Source organism: Seriola dumerili, unplaced genomic scaffold (assembly GCF_002260705.1).
Source record: "Seriola dumerili isolate Sdu_G_001 unplaced genomic scaffold, Sdu_1.0 BDQW01001124.1, whole genome shotgun sequence".
Classification (NCBI taxonomy): Eukaryota; Metazoa; Chordata; class Actinopteri; order Carangiformes; family Carangidae; genus Seriola; species Seriola dumerili.
Genome location: NW_019175379.1, coordinates 2,946,374 through 2,965,613, shown reverse-complemented (window position 1 = coordinate 2,965,613; position 19,240 = coordinate 2,946,374). Strand labels below are relative to the sequence as shown.

The window sequence follows — 19,240 nt, the reverse complement described above, 5'->3', positions numbered from 1 at the left end:
TGACATTTTTATGCCTTACTTTGCTATGGCATTTTATGCCTTACTATACTATGATGTTTTTTGACATTTTTATGCCATACTATACTATGACATTTTCATGCCTTACTCTACTATGTATGGAGAGGGCACAACATAATCCGTGACCCCACCCACCCCTGTAATGGACTGTTCAACCTCTTGCCAAGCGGGAAACGGTACTGGTGCCTCCAGGCCAGAACCACAAGGCTCAGAAATAGCTTTTTTTCCCAGGACTGTAATAATGATGAACTCTGACGCCTTAAACCTCACTCATTAGCACCTTATTATTGCACTACCACGCACTGGCACCTAACCAGTAGGTCACTGACTATGTAATAACCCGGAAGAGAAACTGCCATGCACTGCCACTTTACCAATAATAGACTGGACTGAGAAAGAATGAACTGGAATGCACCCATGCACTTTACTATATTTAACATGCACTTTACTATATTTCAATCATGGCTGTCAATGAACAATGAATGAACTGCCTTTAAAACTGCTGCATATGTGGGGCGGGGGGAGGGTCCTATTACTATTACTACTCTTACTGTTACTATTAAATGTCTTGTCTTACTTTTATTCCTGTTTTTATGAATTGTACTTTTTGTACTGTACTGCCTTGATGACACTGCTAATTTCATTGTACGTTACTCTGCTCTGTATGATGACAATAAACAGAACTGAATTGAACTGAATTGAATTGAATTGAATTTTTGACAATTTTCTGCCTTACGATATTATGATGTTTTTTGAAATTTTTATGCCTTGGTATATACTATGACATTTTTAAACCTCAGTATACTATGATGTTTTTTTTGACATTTTTATGCCATAGTATATACTACGGCATTTTTATGCCTTGCTATACTATGACATTTTTATGCCTTACTATATTATGATGTTTTTTTGACATTTTTATGCCTTACTATAAACATGACTTTTTTTTATATTTTTATGCCTTACGATACTATGATTTTTTTTGACAAAATTTTATGCCTTATTATTCTACGATGTTATTTGACATTTTTATGCCTTAGTATATACTATGACATTTTTATGCCTCAGTATACTACATTTTTATGCCTTACTAAACTATGGTGTTTTTTTGTCATTTTTATGCCATACTATACTATGACATTGTTTTCACAGTTGTCTGCCATACTACACTATGATGTTTTTATGCCTTCCTTTAATATGGTGTTTTTATGCCTTAATATACTATGACATTATTTCACATTTCTATGCCTTAGTATACTATGATGTTTTATTCCTTACCCTACTAAGACTCCGTTATGACCTTTTATGCCTTAATATGCTATGATGTTTTTTTGACATTTTTTGCCATACAATACTATGACCTTTTTTTGCATTTTTATGCCTTACTATACTATGACGTTATTTGACATTTTTATGCCTTAGTATACTATGATGTTTTTATGCCTCAGTAAACTATAACGTTTTTATGCCTTAGTATACTATGATGTTTTTTGACACAATTTTATGCCATACTATACTATGATGTTTTTTCACATTTTTATGCCTTACTATACTATGACATTTTTATGCCTTACTATACCATGATGTTTTTTGGCATTTTTATGCCTTACAATACTACAACGTTTTTTTGACATTTTCATGCCTTACTATACTATGATGTTATTTGACATTTTATGCCTTAGTATACTACAACGTTTTTATGCCTTACTAAACTTTGATGTTTTTTGTCATTTTTATGCCATACTATTCTATGATGTTTTTTGACATTTTTATGCCTTACTATACTATGATGTTTTTGTGCCTCACTGTACTATGACGTTTTTATGCTTTAGTATACTATGATGTTTTTTTTACATCTTTATTCCATACTATACTATGACGTTTTTTGATATTTTCATGCCTTCCTTTACTATGGTGTTTTTATGCCTTACTATACCATGACTTTTTTTGACATTTGTATGCTTTACTATACTATGATGTTTCTGACATTTTTATGCCATAGTATACTATGATGTTTTTATGCCTCAGTAAACTACAACATTTTTATGCCTTAGTATACTATGATGTTTTTTGACACAATTTCATGCCATACTATACTATGACGTTTTTTCACATTTGTATGCCTTACTATACTATGACATTTTTATGCGTTACTATACTATGACATTTTTTTGGCATTTTTATGCCTTACTATACTATGACATTTTTATGCCTTACTATACAATGACATTTGTTGGCATTTTTATGCCTTACTATACTATGACGTTTTTTGGTATTTTTATGCCTTACTATACTTTGACATTTTTATGCTTTACTATACTATGACGTTTTTTGGTATTTTTATGCCTTAATATACTTGGCATTTTTATGCCTTACTATACTATGACATTTTTTGGCATTTTTATGCCTTACTATACTATGACGTTTTTTGGTATTTTTATGCCTTAATATACTTGGCATTTTTATGCCTTACTATACTATGACATTTTTTGACATTTTTATGCCTTACTATACTATGCATTTTTCGGCATTTTTATGCCTTACTATACTATTACATTTTTGGGTGTTTTTATTCCTTAATATACAATGATGTTTTTTGGCATTTTTATGCCTTACAATACTACAACGTTTTGTTGACATTTTTATGCTTTACTATACTATGATGTTTTTTGACATTTTTATGTCCTACTATACTATGACGTTATTTGACATTTTTATGCCTTAGTATACTACAACGTTTTTATGCCTTACTAAACTATGATGTTTTTTGTAATTTTTATGCCATACTATACTATGACATTTTTATGCCTTACTATACTATTACATTTTTTGGCATTTTTATGCCTTACTATACTATGACATTTTTATGCCTTACTATACTATTACATTTTTTGACACTTTTAGGCCTTACTATACCATGACGTTTTTTTGGCATTTTTATGCCTTACTATACTATGACATTTTTATGCCTTACTATACTATGACATTTTTTGACATTTTTATGCCTTACTGTACTATGACATTTTTTGGCATTTTTATGCCTTACTATACTATGACAATTTTATGCCATACTATACTATGATGTTTTTTCACATTTGTATGCCTTACTATACTATGACATTTTTTGCCATTTTTATGCCTTACTATACTATGACAATTTTATGCCATACTATACTATGATGTTTTTTCACATTTGTATGCCTTACTATACAATGACATTTTTTGCCATTTTTATGCCTTACTATACTATGACATTTTTATGCGTTACTATACTATGACATTTTTTGCCATTTTTATGCCTTACTATACTATTACATTTTTATGCCTTACTATACTATGACATTTGTTGGCATTTTTAGGCCTTACTATACTATAACATTTTTATGCCTTACTATACCATGACATTTTTTGACATTTTTATGCCTTACTATACTATGACATTTTTATGCCTTACTATACTATGACATTTTTATGCCTTACTATACTATGACATTTTTATGCCTTACTATACTATGACATTTTTATGCCTTACTATACTATGACATTTTTATGCCTTACTATACTATGACATTTTTATGCCTTACTATACTATGACATTTTTATGCCTTACTATACTATGACATTTTTATGCCTTACTATACTATGACATTTTTATGCCTTACTATACTATGACATTTTTATGCCTTACTATACTATGACATTTTTATGCCTTACTATACTATGACATTTTTATGCCTTACTATACTATGACATTTTTATGCCTTACTATACTATGACATTTTTATGCCTTACTATACTATGACATTTTTATGCCTTACTATACTATGACATTTTTATGCCTTACTATACTATGACATTTTTATGCCTTACTATACTATGACATTTTTATGCCTTACTATACTATGACATTTTTATGCCTTACTATACTATGACATTTTTATGCCTTACTATACTATGACATTTTTATGCCTTACTATACTATGACATTTTTATGCCTTACTATACTATGACATTTTTATGCCTTACTATACTATGACATTTTTATGCCTTACTATACTATGACATTTTTATGCCTTACTATACTATGACATTTTTATGCCTTACTATACTATGACATTTTTATGCCTTACTATACTATGACATTTTTATGCCTTACTATACTATGACATTTTTATGCCTTACTATACTATGACATTTTTATGCCTTACTATACTATGACATTTTTATGCCTTACTATACTATGACATTTTTATGCCTTACTATACTATGACATTTTTATGCCTTACTATACTATGACATTTTTATGCCTTACTATACTATGACATTTTTATGCCTTACTATACTATGACATTTTTATGCCTTACTATACTATGACATTTTTATGCCTTACTATACTATGACATTTTTATGCCTTACTATACTATGACATTTTTATGCCTTACTATACTATGACATTTTTATGCCTTACTATACTATGACATTTTTATGCCTTACTATACTATGACATTTTTATGCCTTACTATACTATGACATTTTTATGCCTTACTATACTATGACATTTTTATGCCTTACTATACTATGACATTTTTATGCCTTACTATACTATGACATTTTTATGCCTTACTATACTATGACATTTTTATGCCTTACTATACTATGACATTTTTATGCCTTACTATACTATGACATTTTTATGCCTTACTATACTATGACATTTTTATGCCTTACTATACTATGACATTTTTATGCCTTACTATACTATGACATTTTTATGCCTTACTATACTATGACATTTTTATGCCTTACTATACTATGACATTTTTATGCCTTACTATACTATGACATTTTTATGCCTTACTATACTATGACATTTTTATGCCTTACTATACTATGACATTTTTATGCCTTACTATACTATGACATTTTTATGCCTTACTATACTATGACATTTTTATGCCTTACTATACTATGACATTTTTATGCCTTACTATACTATGACATTTTTATGCCTTACTATACTATGACATTTTTATGCCTTACTATACTATGACATTTTTATGCCTTACTATACTATGACATTTTTATGCCTTACTATACTATGACATTTTTATGCCTTACTATACTATGACATTTTTATGCCTTACTATACTATGACATTTTTATGCCTTACTATACTATGACATTTTTATGCCTTACTATACTATGACATTTTTATGCCTTACTATACTATGACATTTTTATGCCTTACTATACTATGACATTTTTATGCCTTACTATACTATGACATTTTTATGCCTTACTATACTATGACATTTTTATGCCTTACTATACTATGACATTTTTATGCCTTACTATACTATGACATTTTTATGCCTTACTATACTATGACATTTTTATGCCTTACTATACTATGACATTTTTATGCCTTACTATACTATGACATTTTTATGCCTTACTATACTATGACATTTTTATGCCTTACTATACTATGACATTTTTATGCCTTACTATACTATGACATTTTTATGCCTTACTATACTATGACATTTTTATGCCTTACTATACTATGACATTTTTATGCCTTACTATACTATGACATTTTTATGCCTTACTATACTATGACATTTTTATGCCTTACTATACTATGACATTTTTTGACATTTTTATGCCTTAGTATGCTATGACATTTTTATGCCTTACTTTACCATGACATTTTTTGGCATTTTTATGCCTTACTAAACTATGACGTTTTTTGGTATTTTTATGCCTTACTATACCATGACATTTTTTGGCATTTTTATGCCTTACTATACTATGACATTTTTATGCCTTACTATACTATGACATTTTTATGCCTTACTATACTATGACATTTTTATGCCTTACTATACTATGACATTTTTATGCCTTACTATACTATGACATTTTTATGCCTTACTATACTATGACATTTTTATGCCTTACTATACTATGACATTTTTATGCCTTACTATACTATGACATTTTTATGCCTTACTATACTATGACATTTTTATGCCTTACTATACTATGACATTTTTATGCCTTACTATACTATGACATTTTTATGCCTTACTATACTATGACATTTTTATGCCTTACTATACTATGACATTTTTATGCCTTACTATACTATGACATTTTTATGCCTTACTATACTATGACATTTTTATGCCTTACTATACTATGACATTTTTATGCCTTACTATACTATGACATTTTTATGCCTTACTATACTATGACATTTTTATGCCTTACTATACTATGACATTTTTATGCCTTACTATACTATGACATTTTTATGCCTTACTATACTATGACATTTTTATGCCTTACTATACTATGACATTTTTATGCCTTACTATACTATGACATTTTTATGCCTTACTATACTATGACATTTTTATGCCTTACTATACTATGACATTTTTATGCCTTACTATACTATGACATTTTTATGCCTTACTATACTATGACATTTTTATGCCTTACTATACTATGACATTTTTATGCCTTACTATACTATGACATTTTTATGCCTTACTATACTATGACATTTTTATGCCTTACTATACTATGACATTTTTATGCCTTACTATACTATGACATTTTTATGCCTTACTATACTATGACATTTTTATGCCTTACTATACTATGACATTTTTATGCCTTACTATACTATGACATTTTTATGCCTTACTATACTATGACATTTTTATGCCTTACTATACTATGACATTTTTATGCCTTACTATACTATGACATTTTTATGCCTTACTATACTATGACATTTTTATGCCTTACTATACTATGACATTTTTATGCCTTACTATACTATGACATTTTTATGCCTTACTATACTATGACATTTTTATGCCTTACTATACTATGACATTTTTATGCCTTACTATACTATGACATTTTTATGCCTTACTATACTATGACATTTTTATGCCTTACTATACTATGACATTTTTATGCCTTACTATACTATGACATTTTTATGCCTTACTATACTATGACATTTTTATGCCTTACTATACTATGACATTTTTATGCCTTACTATACTATGACATTTTTATGCCTTACTATACTATGACATTTTTATGCCTTACTATACTATGACATTTTTATGCCTTACTATACTATGACATTTTTATGCCTTACTATACTATGACATTTTTATGCCTTACTATACTATGACATTTTTATGCCTTACTATACTATGACATTTTTATGCCTTACTATACTATGACATTTTTATGCCTTACTATACTATGACATTTTTATGCCTTACTATACTATGACATTTTTATGCCTTACTATACTATGACATTTTTATGCCTTACTATACTATGACATTTTTATGCCTTACTATACTATGACATTTTTATGCCTTACTATACTATGACATTTTTATGCCTTACTATACTATGACATTTTTATGCCTTACTATACTATGACATTTTTATGCCTTACTATACTATGACATTTTTATGCCTTACTATACTATGACATTTTTATGCCTTACTATACTATGACATTTTTATGCCTTACTATACTATGACATTTTTATGCCTTACTATACTATGACATTTTTATGCCTTACTATACTATGACATTTTTATGCCTTACTATACTATGACATTTTTATGCCTTACTATACTATGACATTTTTATGCCTTACTATACTATGACATTTTTATGCCTTACTATACTATGACATTTTTATGCCTTACTATACTATGACATTTTTATGCCTTACTATACTATGACATTTTTTGACATTTTTATGCCCTACTATACTATGACATTTTTTGGCATTTTTATGCCTTAGTATATACTATGATGTTTATATGCCTTACTGAATGGTGGCATTTTTATACCTTATTATACTATGACATTATTTCACATTTTTATGCCTTAGTATACTATGAAGATTTTTTTCAACATTTATGGTGTTTTTATGCCTTACTAAACTATTAGATTTTTTTGACATTTTTATGCCTTACTATACTATGATGTTTTACTTTACGTTTTTATGCCTCATCACACTATGACTTTTTTGACATTTTTCTGCCTGACTATACTATTGCGTTTTTATTCCTTACTATACTATAGCGTTTATTGACATTTCAATGCCTTACTATACTTTGACGTTATTTGACATTTTTCTGCCTTTCTATTCTATGGCGTTCTTATGTCTTAATATACTATGATGGAAATGGCGTCATCAGCAGGTGATCAGTTGTTTTCCGAAAGTGGTGGGAGGTTTTTGTTAAGACTGGTGGAACGTTTGTTTGAAAACTCCACGTGTAAAATTGAAATCCACAAGCGTAGAATGGATATACACAAATGCTTTTTCGCTTCACAATAGAAAATGTATTCACAAATGTCTGTGTGAAAGTTGTTAATGTTTGGAAGATATTCATAAATGCTTTTCATTTATTAGTAAATTAATTGAAAGTATTCACAGATATTAATTTTTGTAATTGTGGAATTTTTTTTGTGTATTTGCATATCCGTCTCATATTTGTAAGATGTTTTTGTGAATTTGCAAAACTATTTTTTGTATTTGTGGAGGGTGTTTCATATTTACAGGTTACACATTTACACACACAGTCAATCTCTTCAAACAAATAATATTGAAACAAATCCATCTCCATATCCATCTAATTAATTACGTGTCTGTGTAAAATTACAAAAATAGTTAATCCTTTACGTTCTTCTTGAGTTGGAGTCTCCATAAAAATCATATATAATTCAAACCAATACATCTCATATATTATTGAACCAGCATATAAAAAGGAAAAGAGACTTAAAATATAATTTCCATTTTTATTAAAACCATACAAACATTTGTAGTCAGTTATAAAAGAGCAAAGTGGCTCTTCTGGCGGAGGGGCAGCGCTGGGCACTTGAAGCTCCGCTCTGAGCCAGATCTGTCTGGCCTCTACCCAGGGCCTGGGAATCCCTGCTTTCAAAGTCAGTTCTTTCTTGGCCCCAGGATACTCCCCCATTTCCTCTGCTAAACCTACAGAAAGAGTATTGTATTTACATATTATATATAAAAGCACAATAAATGTGAAAAAAAAAACAAAATCAAAGAAAAGTAGAATGCATTTCGCAAATCTTAACTTTTCTGATATTCAGACTTTTCTCATATAAATGTTCTAGCATTTTATCTTTTTTCAGGTCTCACAAGACACTTTACATGTTTAATTTTTATTTTTTCATAATTCACAATGGAAGATTGGCAGTGATCTTTCTCTTTACCGACAGGCAGATACGTATAAGGCACATACCTCAATGTAATTTCCTTCTTTCAAAGGAAATGATTTCTACTTCTTTGAAGAAAAAAAAAAAAACACAATCAATGCACAGCTACAAAAAATGACCAAATGGTACCAAACAGTACAGTACAGAACAGTAAAACAATTTGTACCTCATTGCTTTGACGCTGAATAAAAGGTAAACTACTCAATATTCTGTGCGCAGTCACATACAACTGCAAGGCAATACTAACACTGCTGACAAAGTCACTGCAATACTTGATGGCAGTACACATTCTGAATTTAAGAGCTTTGGAGAAAACAATACAGATGATTTCCTATAAAACAAAACACATCACTTTACAGCACTTATCATTATGAGAGGAAAATCCATGTGCTGTGGACCACTGATGGTCGTTAAGACAGATTAAAACCATAAAGTACTCAATTCATGTAAGCAAACATAAAGCACCAAATGGGACCTCTGATCATTGAGGAGAAAATGTCCATTTTCACATCAGCTCCGAACAACCGTGCAATCCAACATCGAAAAACAGATTATCACAAACAGAATATAAAAACACTGTTATATACACTGAGTACCTTACCAGACTAACTAAATCAAGCCATTTAGATATCAAGTAGACGACTATCTACGGTGCCTTGAAGACTTGGATGTGTTGTCCATCATTTTTTGGACTCGATACCATCTGGACAAAAACACCACTTGGTAAAAGTTGGTAGAAGCACTGAAACATTTACAGATTCACAAAAGTAACATACAAACAAAATGACAACGAATGTAAATATACCACTTATTAAAACCTATGATATATAAAGTTATCAGCAGGGCCTGTTAAATACATGACCCATGTCTCACCTGCTGGAACAAGAATGGATTTACCGATTTTGTACCTGTGGGATCGGAACGGTAGATACTTGGCACATGGGCTAGTCTATGTATTTATATAGACAGTGTTGAATGTTTAACCTCAAATGCATGCATTTTTTTTTCTTTACCAACAGTGTGTACAGCAAAAACAGTGACAATACACAGAATACTGTTTTCAAAGACGTGAGCTTTTGCTCCCCATCACATAGTAATACAAAGAGAAGGGCTTCCAAAAATAGCCTTCATTCCAGAAAAGGAATATAACTATTTATTAACTATACATAATTTTGACACATCCCGTTTCTGTGTGGGATGACATTTTTTACAAAATAAATGAGTTTTGGCAACTGCCTGTTCTAGAACACTTTAAGTACAGAATAAAGTTTTCATAATTGCCACTTTTTTCTTAATCTTCACATACACCAGAGTTTTTCTCTTCCTTTTTTTCCATTTTTCCTTAGGGAGGAGAAAGCAGAGAGAGAGAGAGACACTACTGCATGATAGCCAGGAACTTACTCTCCTCAGCAAGGGTGGTGAGGAGAGAGCTCATGTCTCCAATGGCCATGTTGTTTAGGCCAGGGGCCACGCTGTGGAAGGTTGTGGATGCTCGAGGGGTGGTCAGGCGTGATGAGGTCCTGGATAGACCCTGGAAGATAGAGGGACTCAGCACCCCTGAGACCAAGCTACCCTGATCATAGCCATCCTCCAGCATGGCACCAAAGTCCAGACTTACACCCTCATCTAATACACCAGGCACATTGCCTTCCACTGTGCTGGTTACCTGGTCTGCACCAGGGGAGAGAAGAGCAACTGAGTTCCCGTTACCAGTGCCAACACCTTGTCCCACTTCTGACTCAGCCATGGAGTCAAGCAAGCACTGGTCCTCCAGGACAGGGAATGAGGGGGCCTTGCGATCCGCTGGTTCGTATGAGAGGCAGTCACCAAAGCCCTGCTCTAAGTATCCATGGTCTGGGGCCTCCAGTTTCAGCCCAGATACCTGATGTGCCAGGGAACAATGGTCCCCACTCCTTTGCAGTTGTTGCTGCTGGTTGAGGCTACCCTGGATTTCATTGGCGCTCTCAGCACCGAGGTACTGCTGGGTCCTGACCAAGTTCCTGTAACTGTTGATTGGTGGGCGAGGGGCATGGACCTGCCGATTGTGATGAAGAAGAGCAGTTCCCTGGGAGAGGCTGGGGAGGTTGTCCATGGAGCCCCTGTTATGGTTTAGGTTGTTCCCAACTTGACAAGAGGTGCTACTGTTGTGGTTCTGCTGGAAGTGGCTCTGTTTTTGAGGTCCATTGGAGGCCTGCTGTTTGAAGCCCGGGGGAAGAGGCTCATCGATGATCTGTGAGAAGTTAGGCCTGCCAAAGGTGTTTGTTGAGTTGTGATTAGTACCTCTCATGTCCATGCAGGAGTTAGGCGACGTTTCTAGCTTCACCCCGGCGTTGACACAGCAAGCACTCTGAGACTGATTAGCTTGGGAACAACTGTTCTGGAAATCAAGGGACACTTGCTGCTGAACCACCATGTTTCCAAACCTGCCAAAAGGTGCAGATATGGGTCCGTGTTCTGCGCCCGACCACCTTCCACACTGTGTCTGGTGGTGTTGTCCTCTCTGAGGAGACCTGTCAGCACTCCCAGAGCTCACTTCATTCCACTGGATGGGAAGCTTACTGGGGCTCTTCCTCTCTGCCATCTGCTGCTGCTGGAGATTATGGGACCCAGGGAAGGCGAAGTTCAACCCTGATGTCTGCATCTGTACCAACTCCTCCATGGATGGATGAGAGGTGTCCCTTTGGCTAGAAGCTATTTGGTCCTCAATGTGCATGTAGGAGCCACCGTCCACTTGAACCTGGGAGTGGAGATACTGCACCAGGTCATCTGGTAGCATATCCTCATCCCCAAGCAACAGGCCAGCCTCCCCGTCATCCTCCATGGCCAGGGCTTCTAAGGCTGCATGTTCTGCGATGCTGGGAGTGTACGGTGAGTGCTGCAGACCTCTCTGCAGGTTGCCCTCTGAGCGCGTGTAGTTCTGTAGGCTAAAGTTGCGGGTTTCAGGTGTAGAATGATGGGACAGAGGTGGAAGAGGGTGGAGGTTGTTAAGGCTGTTGAAGCGTTGCACTGGGGGCAAACTGCAAAAATCAGGAGCCTGCGTCCGGACCGGGTCACTGGCCCTCCGGTTCCCATTCAGTGGTCCCTCACCAGGATAGAGGACCCTCCTCCTGTAACCTGCGTGTCCCATATACCCATTAGTGTACCCATTGGTGCCTTCACTGCAACGATGTGGCCTGACTAGAGGCGGCAAACAGTGGTTGCTACCACCCTCATCCATCATGGCCATGCGAGTCTTCAAGCTCATGCGCTCCATGTTGGGCAGAGGCGTAGGAGGCGGGCCGCCAGTTGCTGCTGCATACTTGGCTTTAAGGTGGTAGTGCTGCGCTGGGGTTAAATTAAGCATGCCCCGTGAGCCCCCTCCTCCTCCCATGCCTACTCCTCCTACACCTCCACAGCCCCCGCCTGAGAATATCCCTCCACCCCCTCCTCCTGCCCCACCTCCGTACTGGCTGGCCTCGCTGGACCGGCGGGAGGCGTCAGTGGAGATGGGGTCGTAAGAGTCGGTGGAGCTGAGGTTGTGGAGGCGGCGGTGGTGGCCGACCGCCATCGTACCCTCACTTTGGGAAGCCTGGCTGGAGCGTCGGCTGGAGAAGCAGGGGGAGATGCCTGAGGAGCGTCGGCTGCTACTCAGATAGGCCGAACTGGTGGCGCTACCGCTGCTGTCACGCCGGTCTCGGAGCAAGTTGAGCACTGTTAGCTCTGTGCTGCCCAGCTCAGCATGAGCAGGCGGCTGTGGCGCAGACACCCCCCACTGCCTGCCCAGACAGGATCCTGAGGAGAAACACAGACAGAGAAACGGGCATGAAGAACGTCTGAACACAGAGAGGGAGAACAAGGAAATTATGTGGTGAAAGAGAGATTACAGGAGAATGAGAGAGAAAAAAAAAGAAAAAAAAGCCAAACAAGTTAAGCGCGGAGAGATCCCTGAAAACAGATGTTAGCAAAGACAACTGGCAGCATTTGGCCATGAAACAGTGTTACATGCTATTCCCGCTGATATGATACACGACGTGATACGGGTTTGATACCATTTTCCGGCAGAAAAGACATTTTAAGCATTTGTTTTGCCCGAATGCTTCAGCCAAAACGTGCGAGATGGAATTCAGGATAATTCACCTCTTTAAAAAAAAAATTGATTTGTTCACACATTTGTGGTGATGCGTAAATTCTGTGTACAGGTGCTTTTTAACTGTTAAAATGACCACATGAACTCTGCATGTGCCAAATAAGGCTTCAACATCTGTTTTGTGAGGGTCGTGGGCAAAAGTAACACATTTTACGAGCATTTGGGAGAGGTTTCCCATACAAAATCAAATTGAAAAAAAAGGTTTAAAAAGTTAACCTTACCCTTCCCCAGGATGTTGGGTAATGTGGAACCTTTGGGGGGCGGTGTAGGGGACAGGGGCCCCAGCCTGGGCAGCGCTCCATTCACCTGCTTCAGCCGCTCCATCTTGATGTGCTCCATCCAGCGCAGGGGGCGGCCGACACTTCGCCTCGCCTGCAGGGTCAGCATGGCCGCGGTCGCCGTGGAGACCGTGGAGTCCATAATGGGGGCTGGCTCACCCTCACACTCCTCCTCTGCCTCCTCTTCGTTTTCCTCTTTCTCCTCGTCCTCCTCCAGCCCCTCCCCTGGCGAGCGTCCGGCGCTCACAGCAAGCTGGACTCCACTGCTGGGATAGGTGCTGATGGGGGACTGGTCACTGCTGCATGTAGACTGACCGCCAGGGCTTGGCTGAGACGTCTGACGGACACAGACCGGGAACGAAAGACAAGACCGGCAGAAGAGAGAAAGAGAAGAAAATACAAAAAGCAGACGATTATAAAGTTTCCTTTACGTGACACATGGGAGGTCATGTACAGTATCATATGTCACAAACAACCATACGATGTAATGCTTTGAAAGATGCATTCCCTATCAACAATGATAATTACTCATCAAAATTTTTAAAAGATAGATTTTATTCCTGTGTTGCTACTTAATCATCTTACATAATCACTGCAGTTTGTGCTGGTTGGCCCAAAAAGAGGTGTTTGGTAGATAATGTTTTGTGCATTACTGAGGCATGAGTAATGCCTCCCCCTGTGATCCAGTCAGGACACTAAAAAAAAAAATGTTTCAAAAGAGAAAATCATGTTTTGGGTTGTTTTCAGAGGATAGGCAAATAGGATAAAGGCCTCTTATGAGACTGGCGTCTAGTGTCTAATTAGGTTGTTTACTGAATTACAGGAACTATGTTGCACTGAGGAATAATGGAATCACTTTTTTTGGCATCAAGTGTCAACAGTGTTTAGAGGGTATTCACCCTGTTTCCTATTGAATGGATTTGGCTGCACAGCAACAGTGGAGCCCTGGACAGTATCAGGCATACTTTCAGTAGCTCACAGTTCTGCCAAAAGCAATGGGCCACTGCTCACAGAAATGCATCGCCTTGGGTAAATATCAAAAGTGCTGTACAGGAAAATGAGAGGAATAATCTTTTCATGAGCGTGAGGGATGAAGGAAACCTACGATGACAACAAACCTTTGAGTAAAAGTGTCATGCAGGTGTCATAGGATGAGAAAAGTCAAGCAGACAATAAAATGATGGTCAAGAACAGAAAAAAAAAAGAAAGACTAGACCTCACAAATACAATGTGAAGGGACACCTGTCTCACCTGATTACCCACTGTCCTTAGAAAGAAAGAGAGAGACATGCCGAAGCATTGAACAGAAGAAAACATTTACTCATTAGAAGACTTCAGGGTTAAATAAGCCCCCAATTCAATGTTAAATCACACACAACTGCGTTCAAGTATTCAAATCATTATGTTAAAGTGAAGGTAAAAGTATTAAAGAAATTTAAAGGAATCTAAATCATGTTGAAGGTGTGAGCGTCAGGGAGCTAAATGGATATCAAAGCTGAAATCAAGTCTTACCATGGGCTTCTCTGTCTTGATGGACTTGACCTGCAGACATTCATCTTGTTTTGAGGTAGCGTGGTTGTACTCCCTTTGGTCTGTATACCCGCTCAGGGGCAGTTGCCCTGGCGACCGGCCCTGGCCGTTGCCCCCTGGCTCCCGGGGCTGGGGCGGAGGGCGTGGGTAATCTCCACGCTGTTTCTTGGTGACGTGCGCCTCCGGACCGTGCACCGTCTTCACGTGCTTGCGCAAGGAGCTGGGGTCCGTGTAGCGCTTGGTGCAGCCCGGGATTTTACACACATACGGTTTCTGAAAAAATGAAAGATGAGACGTGAGGGGTGTGCTGCGAAGTCAAAGGGGTGTAACCACGTGAAAGTGTTTGTCAGTACCTCATTCGAGTGCGTGCGATTCTGATGTTTCGCCCGATCTGAGGCGTTGGAAAAGGCCTTGTTGCAGCCTTCGTGCTCACACACATACGGTTTCTCCCCCGTATGGGAACGCAAGTGAGTCTTAAGGTTTTCCAGACGGGAGTAGGCCTTGGTACAGCCCTCAAACTGCAGGAAGAAGACGTTGGCAGGTTACATGTAAAAAATAAATAAATAAATCTGCAAATAAATGAAGTCAACTGAGCAAATAGGAGTATCCTTACTGTGCACTTGTGTGGTTTTTCCCCAGTATGCCTGCGCATGTGGACCACCAGCATGTACTGTGCCTTGAAGGGCTTCTGCTCTCGAGAGCATTCCTCCCACCGACACACGAACTCCTTCTTTTCCCCATGGATGTGGTCATTGTTGATGTGCTAGAAAAGAAGATGAGAGAAACTTAAACTCAAAGCAGTTGCTGCATTATTAGAAGCTCTTGCTGTGTCTGTGCATGACGATGAAGTAAGTGCTATGTCATGTTGATTTGTTGATCGGTTTGAGGGAATTTTTTTTCTCCCCAGAAAGACAAATATAATGATGCATTTCCCATTTTCCATTTCTTTGCATGTGGTTCTTTTAATTTCTTCCATCTCATTTCTCTTAACTCTTTCCTTCCTTTCCAGCCATTCTCTTTTTTCCTTCCATCACTCTGTTGAGATCTGCACAAAGACGGGCGAGGAAGGCACAAGACTTGTGAGTCTCAGTGTCCGATTTGAACAGGATTTTCAAATAAAACCCTGTCACTTCGCATCACATTGGGCCCCTCGCCCCTCCATGACAAGTGCTGACAGTTGTGCTGCCGTGGCAACTTCCAATCTGAGGCTTAGGAAAGAAGGGGAGGTGAGAGGGAGGTGAGGAGATGAGGGTGAGAAATCAAAAGTTCAGTCGAGGCATCTGAACTGAAATGCGAGGGGCTTTGCAAACTCCAGCCAAGCATTATATCTGTGAGCACCACCTTTCTCTCGCTCCAGCCCATTTTTCTCTTCCTTTTCCTCCCGTCTTTTCTTCTTCTTCTTCTTCTCCCACTAACTGTCTTGTAAAACGGGCTAAGTGGTGGATGTTACAGAGGAATGAAGGAGGTGCAGAGAGAGAGAGAAAAAAATAAAAAAGTACATGCAGACATAGACCCTCTGGGGATGAAGTCAACATCTGGCTGTCTTTCATAGACAACACTGTGTGGTGGCCTCTGAAGTGCCTTTCCGAGAGCAATTTAAACCCAGGGAGACAGACACAATATCCTGACCAAAAGAAAACCGGTATTATTACATTCCTGAGCAGCAGAGAAGAGTCTTTTTACCTTGGGGGTGAATGAAGAGAGCCGGATGGCAACAGGAGAGAAGGAAGGAGGATAAATAGAGACTTGACTCTGAATGCTCCTTAAACGTCTGGGGAAAACATGCTTTCTTTGAGCACTTACTCGCAAGATTGTTGAGCTATAAAACATGCAGGACCAAAGCAAATAAAGTATCCAGGGTCACTTCCCCTCTGGGCATCGCACTGCTCTCACAATGGCATCATTGTACTTTCCTAACGCCCTGCCCACTGGCCAGATCATGACCCCACACAGAACTACAACCATGACATTCACCATTATGCGCCCTACTGTTAATCTTTAATCTTTTTTTCCCCCCAACACATTTTGACCCCGAGTCTCTTCTAACTACAAAACCACTGCACCCCCCCTCCCACCCCCAGTGAAGGAGGAGTGTCAACAAATGAGTCAGCGTGGTAACAGCAGGGTGCGACAGCAAAAGCAAAGAGTGAGACTGACACTAATATATCCGCAAAGGACCTCCATTATTCTCACTTGACATTTTTTTAATTTTAAAGTGACAAAACAAGACTAATTCCAGGGGAAATGATTGGGGACTGGATGACCACAGACGTTAGTGAAGTTTCCCCAAGATTGATCTCCTCCCGCGGCTCGGTCAGAGCCTCAGAAAACCTGACTCGTCTTCTCTTTTTCTTCCTCTCTGTGAGGGAATCCCTGTGGCAAGCGATCGGTCTGTTGTGAGCAGCGTTCAATATCCCCGGGCTGAGAGCGATGGGAGAGCGCAGTGGTGCTGGATCACGCCGGTGGCTGGCACCGACACGAGCGCACGCACACACGCACACACACACTCACACACACACACACTGATGGATACACGCTCGCACCCTGTTTGTACAAATGAAGGAGGTCGTTGACGGGTGTGATGCATGAGCCTCTGAGCTGACAGGGGGGGGCAGACAGCACGGGGAGAGGGGCCGCAGAGAAACCTAATGGCATGATCTAATGGCAATTCTTATTGAATCAATAATCTCCATGCTGAGCAGACAGGCCCCGTTGGCCGGCTAAATCGACAAACAGGTGCTGATAGCGGCGGCGCGGCAGGTTATTCATCTTCCCCCTGCCAGCTTATCGGCCAACAACTGTAAAAACGCCACCAAGATGGATTTAGGAGGGAGTCGCACGACAGGGAGCGCCAGCGACACGGACACAGGGGACACTGAAGCCGTCTGTGACGTATGAGAGGTGCACACACACACACACACACACACACACATACATACATACATACATACATACACACAGGTGCAAGCACTGTTTTCTTTATCTTGCTGCAAAAATTCCCCAAAACATAAATAGCATAAAAACACACAAACAATTCAATACTTGGATTGGTGGTAAAAAAAAAAATAAAAGCCTCTGATTTCAAATTATTTTCTGTCCCTCTCTGCCAACGCTCAAACCCACACATCTCTACACGCATTACTGTAAGACACAGAATCCTATCTTCTTCCTTTTTTTGTTTGTTTTTGCTATTTCCATGCATTTTGCCCACTTCAGTATCCATCTCCATGTCTCCTTATCAAACCCTCTCTGGGACACAGCCCTCATGCATTAGAATGCAAGCGTGCATGAAAAGAGGGCCTGTTTACAAGGCAATTTCACTAAGCTGTGGGACCCGCAACACCGTTTAGCTTTATCAAACACTGCCTAATAAATCATATGCTCTTTTGTGATGTCAGTTGCTGAAGTGCTTTGTGTAAAGAGAGAGGAAAAAACAGCATGAAAAAGGCAAAGAAGGGAGGGAGGGTGGAGGGAGGGTGGAGGGAGGGAGGGAGGAAGTAAAAGGGGGGAAAGATTGAGTGAGTGAGGGAAGGAGGGTGGATGAGAGTAAGAGCGTGAGCGAGCAGGGGGCAGGGAGCTGAAATTGGCATGTGTAATTCAGCGCAGTCTTTTCATCTTAGAGTAAGATACTCTAGACAGATAAGGGGCCTAATCCTTCTCCTGATCAAAAAAAATCTGCATTTTACCAATTAAAGGCCTGTGCCAGCAGCCAGAGAGGGGGGCCGCCTTCAGACTGCGCCCGCGTTTATCTCCCCGTAACACCGGGGAGGGCGCACAGCAGCCGCCTCGGCGAGGCTGCACCCAGGGAGAGCCGGCTCCCCACCTACGAACAAGGACATCACAACGCCACCCTATTTAGATGACCTGGAACGGAGCGGTACACTGTGGTGGGTAGAGAAGGCCTGATGAGCTTTGAGAACACACACATGCAGACCACCAACCCTATCACACACACACACACACACACACACACCCCACATCACATATAGT

General features: G+C 38.6%; 1 protein-coding gene across 1 annotated transcript in view; it reads right to left on the bottom strand.

Annotated features, from left to right (window-relative positions):
* Window positions 1–8,873: 8,873 nt before the first annotated feature.
* gli3 (GLI family zinc finger 3) overlaps window positions 8,874–19,240 on the bottom strand; it is a 92,783-nt gene continuing 82,416 nt past the window's right edge. Inside the window, exons 11-15 of the mRNA XM_022767124.1 lie at window positions 15,864–16,013; window positions 15,604–15,768; window positions 15,233–15,523; window positions 13,664–14,057; window positions 8,874–13,087 (exon numbers count right to left, since the gene is read on the bottom strand). Coding sequence (XP_022622845.1) covers window positions 10,692–13,087; window positions 13,664–14,057; window positions 15,233–15,523; window positions 15,604–15,768; window positions 15,864–16,013 — 3,396 coding nt within the window. The 3' untranslated portion in view covers window positions 8,874–10,691. The remainder of the gene's footprint in view (window positions 13,088–13,663; window positions 14,058–15,232; window positions 15,524–15,603; window positions 15,769–15,863; window positions 16,014–19,240) is intronic.